General features: G+C 36.0%; 1 protein-coding gene across 2 annotated transcripts in view; it reads right to left on the minus strand.

Moving 5' to 3' along the window:
- Positions 1-12662, minus strand: part of BAZ1A (bromodomain adjacent to zinc finger domain 1A) — a 66859-nt gene that overhangs the window by 32301 nt on the left and 21896 nt on the right. For both annotated transcript variants that reach the window (XM_072865322.1, XM_072865321.1), the window contains exons 5-9: positions 7712-7813; positions 6369-6456; positions 4345-4479; positions 3581-3683; positions 704-870 (exon numbers count right to left, since the gene is read on the minus strand). In XM_072865322.1, the coding sequence (XP_072721423.1) occupies positions 704-870; positions 3581-3683; positions 4345-4479; positions 6369-6456; positions 7712-7813 (595 nt within the window). The remainder of the gene's footprint in view (positions 1-703; positions 871-3580; positions 3684-4344; positions 4480-6368; positions 6457-7711; positions 7814-12662) is intronic.

Consider the following 12662-nt stretch of genomic DNA (forward strand, 5'->3'; position numbering starts at 1 on the left):
ATTTAATTAGAATTAAATAATCTAATAAATTTTATTTTGTATAAGAAGATATTGGCAAAAATGTTTATAAGTAAACTGTGGTGATACTTTGTTGGATTAGACATGGGGTTTTCTTGGGGGTTTTTTGTTTGTTTGGGTGGGTTTTTTTTTTAATGGAAGTGGCTGAGGAAAAAATATCTAAGAATAAGAGTATTTATGAAAGTTGTCACAAAAAAAGGACTATCAAAATAGATAGTGGATGTGATTGTAGTAAAACATAGTGAAATAAATAATTTCTTCATATTTAAAGTGACAAAAAGTTATTTAGCAATTTCCATCCAAAGAGAAACCACAAGGAAACCCACAACCGTTTAATATGCTGTGAATCTGATGCAGTACAGCATCTTTAACACTTAAGTAGAAGACAACCATCAAATCAAATAGTCATGCATTATTGGCAACCCCCCCCACACACACACACATTACTTCAGAAGTAAGTTCAAAGCGAACTTTTTGTGAACTAAAATTTATACCATAAAGAATGTTATCCAGAATTACAAATCCATATTCATATCTTATAAGTGCTTATTCTTCTAAAGTACATCTCTATGAACTGAAAACAGTTAATGGAAAATAACTTGAAGCAGATAGCAACCAAGAAACAAGTAAACTAGAAAGCCATTCTACTGTTCTATATGAAACACATATACTGCAAATGCATTACTTTTTCCTTTTCTATTTTGAGTCTCTCTTTCTCTTCTTTCTTCTTCATCCTTTCTTCTTCCACAATCTTCTTTAATTCTTCTCTCTTTTTTTCCTTATCTTCTTTCTCCTTTTTCTTAGCTTCTATAGCATTTGCCTTCTCTCGTTTTAATTTAGCTTTTTCAAAAGCTATAAAGGGGAAAAAAAAACCCAAAAGTTATTTTTTCTTTTATAAAATGTTAATTTTATTTAACAGTGCTAAATAGACTGATCTTTTTATAATTACCATATGAAAAAGATATTGTTATGAAGACTGAATTGTTTTCTATGCCAACCAGAAATTCAATCATTTGAAAGTCTTTAGAGAATCAGAATTTTAAGCCTAAGTATTATACATGTTTTACAAGGCTGTCATCACTGTAATAAAGTCAAATTTCTCTGGTTTTATGAGTGTACAGACATTTATTACTTGTTTATTGGTTTCTATCAAGTGACATACAAAGATGAGAACTGATTCCAACTGCATACAATTACAGCAACGTATTTAGTAATGACTGCTTAATAAAAGCATGTCATAACTAGGTGTGGCATATAACCATGAAATATTTGTGATAGTAAAAACCTTTAAATAAGTGATCTTTAATATATTTAATTATTTCTGAATTACTGAAGAGTCAATACATTTGACAACTACTTAGTATTTCAGTGGCTTTTGTGCAAGTTTTACTTCTGTTATACAGTTTAAGCTGAACTTTAATCGGTAATAAATGTTATAGCCTGAGGAGATCCAGATTTCTTTGTAGTTGTCTGCAGAAGAACAGCAGGATACAAATTTCCACCTTCTGTGGACAGACAATGTCTGTCAACCCCCACACAGGCTAACAACTAAAAGGAGGTCAGGGGGCTTACCATTTTAATTGAATAAAGAAAGCCAGAATCACAAGTGAAGAAAATGAAAGAAGATCCTTAATTCTATTACCAAGTGGATGGCACTCAAAAAAATATTTTGATTACATTTTCCTATAAAATTCTGAAAATGGGCTAGATTGCCTTTACAGATAGCTACTACACATACCAGCAATGGCTCTCACCTAGCAAACAAAAGCAGTGAAGCTGATCCCCCATAGTCTTCTACATACTGAGAAGGTTGATTTTTTAAGGTACTTGGTATTTTGCTACCTTTTCACATCATTAGTAAAGTACTGTAGCAGCTCTTTATAAGAGACTTTATGAATGTCAGTAATTGCCATTCCAATTAAATATTATTAATCTAAACATTTTACCTGTAAATATAGTATATTTGACAGTACTTTTAAGCTCATTGTATGGATGGGATCATACTTTTCAAACAACCAATATAATGTGTTGCCAGTTTCAAATTAGAGAACTGCATTTAAAAAAACAAAGTTTAGAATCATGGGCCAACATTGGGCCAAAAATGAACACACAGAACAAGTGTGACACCACAGTATTTTTATTATTATTACTTATTTGATGCATTCATCATCATTTTGGGTCCTCAACAAAGAACGGAAAGCATTTACAAAGTCTGAATATCAACATGCTGTGACAGCTTTATAGTGAGGTGGCAGAAAATACAAATAATACATTTGGATCTCCATGTTATACAACTTATTTTAAGGCTGATTGCTCTTTCATTGTTTGAAACTGTATGTTTCAAGGGCATTGGGTTTTGGAGTGCAAGAGGATAACACAAAGATAAAATTAAGCCAGAATGTGTCTTAACTAGCCTTCTAGAAGCTGTAACTAACACCACACAAGAAAGGAAGCAACTTCGAAGTTGATCAGCGATTACCTTGTTCTATGCTGTCATTTCCAGCACATAAACAAATAGATGCTAGTTGTGCAAAAAAGTGGACATACAAGTTTAGTGGAGCCCATTAAACCCTAGTATCCCCATCTAATATTGAAGAAAAGGCCCTGAGCAGCCTCAGACAACTTTGCAGTTATTTAAGCAGATGTTGGACTAGGTAATTTCCAGACGTCCCTGTCATCCTAAAACTTTATATGAAAATGAAAACAGGCAAAGGAAAGAGGAAAATGGAAAGACGTAGAAACCAGAAGTTCACTGAAATATTTCCACAGAAAGCCTTTCCTTAGGAAGGACATCAGTGCTTACAATCCAGAAGAACATCTCCTTGACTGAGCTTTGTCTCCTCAGGAAGATGCACCAGTTTATCTAGTTAAACCCATGCAAAAGGTAGGTAGGTCCCCTCACTTCGTTTGAAATCAAGTTTAAATAGATCAGAAACAGGTCAAAACTAAGCCAAAATAATTCAATCAGCCCGAAATAAAAATCTCTTAAGTGATCTGTGCTCTTTTAATTAGAAAAATTTGTAAACATACTGTAAGTAATCTTGCAGAACATTTAGACATACCTTAAATATCTATGCATAGACATCTTCAGAAAGACTCAAGATTTCCTTAAGGATTATTACAGGTTTAGAAAGCACTGCAGTTTTTTAAATTTTGAGGTAGTTTTTCCATTTACGGATTCTACTTATACAACAGATTGATTTGCACTGAATGTTCATGTTTTGATATACCTTCAGCTGGTAAAATTTATACATGACTTCAGAATCCAAACTTCTACAGAAATTTATTTTGCTCTTTACTTATCTGAGATAGAAATCAACACACCTGGACCACAAGCTTCCTACATTTCCCCTGTTTAATAAAATAAATTAAAAAAAAAACAACAAACCAGGAAACAACCATTCTAACCACTGAAAGGAACACTTTGCAATAGTGCTGTGGCAGTGCACTCTTACTACATTTTCCCTTTGAAAGGTACAACCCCAAAAATACTCTAATGATGGCCTGCTCTCAGACCTGCAAAAACTGGTTCTACTAGTCATAGGACTAAACCTCAACTTACCCATGGCCTGCATATCTTCTTTTTGCTTCTGGAACCTTGTCTTTTCCCTTGCTACTTTACTTTTGTTTCCTTGGGTATTTTGTTTAGCTGCAATCTCGTCGTCCTGATAGAGAATTCGGAGGGGGAGTGGAAAAAAAGAACATAGTATCTACAGTGAAATGACCAGCAACAGATATTCCCAATTTTTCAACAGTTCTCTAAAACAAGAATAAAGACAGGCTGTAAGAGTTTCCCACAAACACACTAAATACTCAGAGATCCTGCCTAATAACTGGGGGGACGGGGGGGGACAGGACCCAAACTTTTTTCTTCCAGCTTTCTTTTTAAATAAAATAGAGCACTAAGCTTTGCTGTGTTTAAATACAGGCAAGTGACATAACTGTATCTAAGGGCAAGTGACATAATTGTATCTAAGAGTACAAATTACAGGTTTTTAGCAAATTATTTATTAATCCTTCCCAGAAGGGACAAGTACTCTATGCGCCTTCACAACACACTGAAAAGCTAGTTTCTTGGTGGGATCACAGAAATAAGAAAGATAAAAATAAGAAGATAACATATCAAGTATGGTCCCTTTTACCAGCTTAACTATAAAGCAATCCACTTCAATAGCAATTACGTAATATACCGCAATTCATCCTCAAAGAAAAAAAGCACAATGTCAACCTTGCATTCCAACTGTTTGGAAAAGTTCAGAGAAAATGGAAGAACTTAAAGACTACGCTGATCTGTCTTCACCTGGAATTTAAAGTATTATTACTTACAAGACTAGTAGATGCCCTCTTTGGGGGTCTACCTCGCCGTCTGCTTGCAGGACTGAAGATAAACGTGGGTGGGTCATCGGGAAAGAAGCAGGAGAAATTTTGTTCTGCGAGATTATATTTTGCAATTGATGTTGCCTTAGTAAGAAAGATGAAAACAGGTATTTATTGTGAAATTCCTACCTTTTCATAAATATAAGCTAATTAATGAATCATTAATTCACAAAGAAGGACAATAAAAGTAACTAGATTCACAACTGGTTAGCTTAGGATAAGAAATAAAACTCTGAAATAGTGTAACTGTAGAGTTCATCCACCAAGGGGATAATAATGTAAGCAGCGTACATTTGAAAATAGAATTTGGCTTAATTTGGTAATATTTTATTTCTTTAGATGCCTTTTAGCAAACACAGCTGGACACAGTCTTCCACAGTTACTTCAGTAACTTCCTAGAAAGTTACTGAAATGTGTTGAGAATGACTTTTGACAGAGAAAGCTGGAAAATTAATTTACTGAAGAATCACATAATTCTTCACATACTTAAACATTTCTGGAGGAGGAGAAAATTTATGACTTCTCTCATTCTGAATTGTCAAAGTTTCTTTTTAAGTCTGCTTTCTCAGCCTGGTGACTTCAGGAAGTCTGCCCTTATCAAGTGATACAGATGAGGATACAAAGGAGACACTCCAAATAGGACATGTTCACGTAACTGCTGACATGCAAGGCAATCAGCAAGGGAACAAGGAGATGCTCCACAAAAAGCCCAAACAAAGAGAAGATGACAAATGCACACATACACAGAACATAACAACTTTCCTGAGGCACCAGAAAGCATCGCTAATAGACCACTAGACCCAGCACATTATCACATCAAGGACGTGATTGCTAACATGCCCAAGGGAGGGAGTAGTTTATCCCTTTCAGCTCTATCTTCTTCTATTACCATTTCTTTTAAAGAGACAGACTTTAAAGTTACAAACTTATTTAGAAATTAGTTGCCTTTGTTATTTTCCACAACTTTCAGAGGCAAGACTCTCATTGATGTTCTCATCTCAGAGCTTTCCTGTGCAGAACGAGCAGTTAAACAGTTGTGTGAGGATTCCTCTTGAACACACACACAAAACACAAGACATAATAAACAAACAAGCTACTTTCTAAAAACAAGATGAAGATAAGAAGGATTTCAGGGTCAAGGCTGCAATACGCAGTGAAAGAGTCCAGGATCTCCTGTGGCACAGCAAGCAAGGCAAGGGAAATTGCTGCCTATTTGGTAAGTGTGGGAAAAGCTGCTCAATTCCTTGAGCACAAGGAAACAGAAATTCTCAGTCATCCTGCGCAGACTAAGATGTGAACTTTAGTCTGAACTTGTACTAAGTTTCACCATATATCTCCACATAACATGACAAAAATATGCATCTTAACATCTTTAATATCTAAGGCCTCATCAAAAGCCCATTCCAGCTACCAGAGCTCTTTGGTACTTCTGTCTCACTGAAGAATGGGAGACTGAATTCAATCTATAATAAAATATTTTCCAGCTAAAAGCATTACCACAGAATAATATTAGCTTACTGTACCAAAACAGAAAAAGTTAATTTTTATTTGACTTAGAAATACCAGCTGCGTACCTTGAAGAATGAAAACAACTCATGTGTTAGACTAAGCAAAAATATATTATGTTTTAGTAAATAATGTTTTTCTAGGTAAAAGCTCCTGTTTTTATTTTGGGGACTTTTCTAAACTGGTAGCTAAAGAAGAAATTAATGAATTGAATTCTGCTTCATGTACAGAAAAACTACCATCTTGTTTACAAGCAAAGGTTAACAAAACTCTGTTTTTACAGAAAAAGTTGCAGTTTTCATCCTTTTATTTTGGAAAAGTCCAATACTAACTCAATATATTATACTTACAAAAAGCTAAACTTGATGTAGTTTAAAAAAGAAGCTCTGAGCAGCTAGTAGAGAAGATAAAAAAAAAGCCTGAGTAGGGTCAATATTCTATCCCACTAATTATTCCTTCTTATTTACCTTAGTTTTAATGACTCCATCATGTGGTTCACAGTGTTGTTTCAGAAAAAGTTTAAGTCTATCACGAGAAAAGAGATGTTTCCTCCGGCTGTATTAGGAAAGAAAGGTAGCATTATCAACTAACATCTTTAATTATTGTTTAAGTACAGCTGACAATATGTGCAAGAACACATGTATCATCATATGATTGACCTTTTTCTCATTTTATTAGAAATTACACCCTTACTATTGTAACTAACAGCCGTTCTTTGCAACCCCAACTCAGTTGAAAATTTCCTTATGAACAAAACAAAACCCAAGTAATACTTAAACAGTTGTTTTATGCATCTGTAATTTTTGTTTTGAAGATCCTGGTATGTCATCTTTTATACACACATACAGACAAACTCCAATAGCCTGTTCATCCCCGCTAGATCCTCCAAACATTCCTTTCTATCACAGTAGCTTTTAAAACCCCCAAATAAAACTAAAGTCCAATTGTTTCAGAAGGGGGTAAAAACAAACAAGCAAACAAGGACAGCAGGAAAGAAGGATTCACGTCTCTCAAACGGGGAGGTAAGGCACAGAAGTCTCAAGCCAACAAGCAGGAGGGGTGAATTCACACACTGCTTGGTCAGGCTGTGGCACTCCTCGCTACATGACAGTGTGTGCTCTAAATGCTTCCTGGCATCCCAGGGAACCCACAGTACTTCATGGGAAGGAAAAAGCCAACTACACAGGAGTAGTTAGTGAAAAAACTAATCTCTACCCATGCTGGAACTAAATTACTTGAAATCACTGATATTTTTTTTTCAAAGTATCCAGTTTATAAAGTTTTGATGAACAACCTACTCTAAAAAAAAAAAGTTTTAACTAAATTCAAGACAAAATTATGTTATTTAAGAAGCAAAAACTCTTTGCAGCTTTCTATTTTAAAGCAGTAAAGCAGTCTGATTGCCAACATCTGCTACAACATTTCAAACCAGTAATGGTACCACGCAGAGAGACAGCTCACAATGCCAATAGTTCATCAATATTATAGAATAGGGTTCTCAAACTTTTTATCACCTCCTCCATCAGTCACAGCAGTAGGCACAGGTATCAGAAGCAACAGGAGGTCTCATCTGTGCGCCAACAACAGCACAGAGACTTGCAAGGAGTTGGTATCTGTGTTAATACTAGTAAAGCTTGGAACCCTTGCTGCAAAAAGCCTGTGAAACACAGTATTTTGTTCCAGTGCCTCTAATTAGCAGTTCTAACATATTATTTTAAAATGCCATTTTACATCAAAAACATCTTACAGTGACTTACACAACTCCTACAGTTATAAAGTACAATTTTAACTTTCACATACTAATTTTTACCTTAGTTGAGATGCTTTAACGATAACAGCTTCATATAGTTCTTTTTTAATAGGTTGGACTTTGTATTTGAACAAAGAAGGATCAATTATGGCTTTCTTCTCCCTAAAAATTTTTTTTTAAAATTAAAAAGTTAACTACAATCACAAAACATCAGACTTATATTATACACATTTATTATATTTATATGCATACACAATGGATCTCTTGAAAATACCCAGCCATATTTAATACAGACTGTAACTTCCACTGGTACCAAAGACAACCTATTCACTTCTGCCAGCTTTTCTGCCACTAGATTTAGATATGCATCAAAGCCAGTTCCTGCACAGAACAGGAAAAGGGATCAGGGATGTTGGTTTTCTTAGCAGGCAGATGAGACATGAGAAGGGAAGGAAGAACAAAGAGGGAGACCAGTAATGACATATCCCTATCCCCTAGAAAATCGTCTCCTTAATACTCTCAGTACTCATGATGGCAACAGGAAGGCAGGAAAAAAGAGAAAAAGATGATGAGGAAGAAGTCCAAAAGACAAGAGTTAAATAAAATGAATAAAAATAGTAGCCACAGAGCTACGGATCACATCTCAAAATGAATAAAAAAACAGGTAGAATATTTTTCTGAAACGCCAATTTAGAAAAGACACCCTCACCAACAACATTCTGAAAATAACAGGAATCACAAGGCGATGCAACTACGCTTTAAAATAAATGCTTATCAAGTTACATGTTTCTTTCCCCAAAGTATACTTCCCTTTTACAGCTATCAGCTACAGAGAACTAGATTTCCCCCCCCCCCATGGAAAATATTTCTTCAGTTTTAACATAATAGTAACTGTTTTCTTACACCTCTTCCTAGGAGAATAACCACCCAGGTCTGGTGCGCTACCAAAACAAAATTCACTCCTTTAAAAAACAGAGAGAGGGGTTTTGCCATAGACAATATAATAGTGTGGTATATTTATAGACAGACTTCATGAACAGAGTTAAACTACTGAGATTTTCTTTAAATAATGTTGCATTTTGCTATTAAACAACAGAACTAACTTCTCCTAGGGTGGTAATTTGTAATCAAAAGTCGTATTGCTTTATCAGGAAGAATTCAACCGTCATCTTATTTCATCAGTAAGGGAAGGTGAAGAAGTTATGTGGATGAACTAGGAGATTTACAGCTATGCATTTCATCATCACTGTCGGTCCTTCTGGCATTTACAAAATGCTTAAAGGTGGAGTCTGTGACAAAACAAAATAAATCAGTATACTACTTGCTATTCTTTACCCCTATGAAGAACATATGCAAAATGTAGTGAACTGTACTTTGCAAGGTTGTTGAATAGGAAATTTACTCCAATTCTTATTTTTTCCCCCCACTAACTCTGTGAAATAGAAGTCCAAAGAAATGCAACATTCAGATGCCTAATAATAAATACATTAATACAAATGAAGTGTAAAAGAAACAGTACTTATCCACAGTTAGTGTCAGCTTAGATGAGAATGATTTGCAAATTTCTGGAGAAAAATTGTTTACAATGATTAAATGATCAACATAGTTAAAAACAAATTAAGGGACAGAAAAGAAGATTTAGACTTGGAAACAGCAACACATCTACTGGACCTACAGATAAGCACTATGATATAACATCTGCCTTGCATGATGCTATTCAAGTTAAAGTCTGAAGTTGTCACTCAGACCAACTCCAATTTAAGCAAAATAATAAAAAAACCCCATCCAGCTAGTCATAGTAGCAAAACAGAGATAAACTGTATAAACACAGTCATTCAGTATACCCGCTGGCATGATTTTAACATCTCTGCCTGTAATTTTAAGTTTGTTAAAAGAGGCTTCATATTTTGGTCATACCATGACTTGGCCTTCCATGGTCATCTTCAGTCTCAAGATAGGAAAGCTAAAGTAATGAAGGCTGTTGCTAGGCATTTCTGGATAGTATCAAATACAAACTTGTTCCCTCTCCATACACCCCTGTGTCTCCAGTCCTTTAGTCTAACAAGCTAAAGAAGGACCCAAACAGATAATGTTCAGATACAAAATAAAAGGCAGAGCACCAGTGTTATATCAAAAGTATATTAACTTATTTATACATTTTTAATAGATTCTCAGCTCTGATACTGTCTGTAATCGAAAGCAGGGTTCCAAGAATAATCAAATGGTTAACTCTTGTATCATTAACCTTTACTTTTTAGTTTGAGTAAATCCTTCTCTCACCTTCAGTGGATCTTATATAATAGCCCCAACCTAATTTCCAAACACACTAAGTTTTTTCTGCACAGTTTCTGAGTTTCCAATGATTATCCTAAGAAATTAATATATTCCTGAAATCTTCCTCCATAAATCCAAATTGAAAGTCAAAATTTTGCTTAGCGCAGAAGAGGAAGAAAAAGGTCATTCAGTATGCATAGAAAGCTTTAAAAATTACATAGATTATCTAATTGCTTTGGCATAAAAGTAATATTATTTTTTGTTAGATTTTACCTTATAAAGCATTATATAAAACACATGAGAGTTAGCAAAGGTTAGACCCATTTTGCAGCAGAGATCCCCTACAGCAAGTCTTCACAGGACAGCTCTGACAGACCACCAGATCCCAAGGAAAGAATAACAGAATATCTTGTAACTTAGTCAGTGAAAACTGGAACTGACCCACCCCTATTATACTAGTTTCTACAGCACTCAAGTAAGTGTGCCTAGCACCTGGCAGTCTTGCATTTTTTGAATGTGGTTATTTTGAACCACTACCAGACAATAATCTCAGCACCTCTTCCATTACTTTGGCACGGTGACCATACGACCTGGATATAAATTTCTGCTCACAGTCCTGCTGTATTATTTTCAGACTGCATGGTCTTAAGGTAGCTTCACCAAGAAACTTCTAAGACCTTGTCCTTCTGAGTTACCTCGTCCAGGACATGACTATCTATATTATCCGGTCTGAGTCTTGCTGGAGCTACCTTTATCTTGCGGTATTAATAGAACTAGAAGAATTGCATAGAAAAATACTGAGGGTTAGAGGATCAGGAATGCATCTAAAATGAATGCTGTGCTCCTTTTCCAAAAAGAGGCAGTGGCTTTTCTTCTCTTTGACTAAGTTTGGGAATGGGAAAAGCTCCCTTGAAGAATGCTTGCTAAATAACATGATCATTTATGGTCTCCTTATGCTCCAGTGCAAGCCTTACACAGAGGTAATCTGTCATTATATTGATCCTGATAGAAAAGCTGGCCTCTGCACACCTTTGAGAGTTGCTGCTGCCAAGCTACTTTATACTGAGCAATTACAACTGCCCATTTGGAACTGCAAATATTTTCTGGAATCTGACTAAAACTTCAAATGGAAATACAGCAACATGAAGACTGATAACAGCATGCTGGTTATACCGCTCTAGGAACAAGACAGCAGCACTTTACAGCAAAATCCTGACTTTGAACCTTTTCATGAAGATTTTAAGCTGCATTTGATCTTGTACTTTGGTCTTTCCTTACAATATAAAGTAGACTAAGACCTACCATCATGATTATTAGATTCAGGGGCTGGAGGGATGACAGAGGAAGAAAGGAGAGAGGAAAGATAAGAATTAAAGATGAGGAAAGATTTGTTCTACTGAAGACATTGTATAGCTTTAATGACAAGCTATGACCACTCTTTTTGAAATAGCCTGTTCGTAATTTCTTCTTCAAATAGAGGCAGAAAACTAGGTTGAAGGTGGTAAAAAATCTGGATGGTAAGGTTCCACTGGGATAATTTCCAAAAACTTTGTTACCTCTGCTTGCATCCCAAAATTTGCAGAAACAATTAACCCTTCCCCAAAATAAAGATGATACTTCACTTCAAATTGAATAAACACCCAAGTTTACTGCCACGAACCAGCCAGCAAGCCAAGAAGAAATTTTTCTTCCAGTATTTCTCGTGTGGTTGATGGTTCACATTACTTATAGCCCTGGCAGGAGGAATGCCATGAATTAAGTTGCAGCTAGTACTGTATATATTTGGCAGTACAAGCCCCGCAATCTCCAGTCTGCTGCTGAGTGCTAAAGCAAATGCAAGAGTTCAACCTTACCCCTAAGCCTAGCAGTTTAAGGTATGAACACTGCTATTCTATGACCACCACTATCCTAGTGGTACCAGAGGGTCCCAGGGCATAGCATCAACAGTAAGATCTAAGACTGCTACCTTTTGCTTCGCAACCCAGGCCTTACAGGGCAGCCTGTTTTTCTGAGGGAGTGCAGGAGTAAGAGCATCCTGGCTTCTTTCTCCCTGAACAACCTCAGCTTTTACTGCAGAACACAATAAAAAAGGTCAGCAGGAACACTTGTACAGAACGCGTGGCTATTTCTGCCCCACGCAGACAGAAGTGGGGTCAGAGAAAGGTTGGGATCTCTAATGACATCTATTTTCAGTTAAGATTCTCTAGCCTTACAGATTCTTTAGTAAAAATATTTGCAGATGGCCCATCAATCTGTGCTGTGCTCCCCTCCCCCTCTCTCACAAACACACTGAGCATCTGCTGTACCATTGTTTAACGGCACTGCAGCTTTGCACGAAGGCTGCGTCTCAAAACCTGGAGATTTGTGTGCAGACAGAGGCAGAACTGTGGTTCTGCACATATCAACTTGACACTGGTCCCAAGGTGAATAACATCCATATTTTCCACATCCAAGTTTCTCCAGAAACAACAATATAGTCCCTGAAGGATTAGGGCTGCAAAACAAATTCATTCAGTTCAGTGAGATTGCTTATTGTTGTAAGTAAGGGTATAAGGAATCTTAGATGCCAATACACAAAAATTGACAACAATGCTTTACTTTCAGACAGGTTTTACAGGTACAGCAAATAAAACTTTCCAAGTTTGCATATACCCAGAATATATCCAGAAACTAACTGGAGTGTTATTACACTCTTGCATTTGTTACAAAAAGACTTGCTTCAAACTTCCAGTAAGCA

This window comes from Ciconia boyciana, chromosome 6 (assembly GCF_034638445.1).
Source record: "Ciconia boyciana chromosome 6, ASM3463844v1, whole genome shotgun sequence".
NCBI classification, from domain to species: domain Eukaryota; kingdom Metazoa; phylum Chordata; class Aves; order Ciconiiformes; family Ciconiidae; genus Ciconia; species Ciconia boyciana.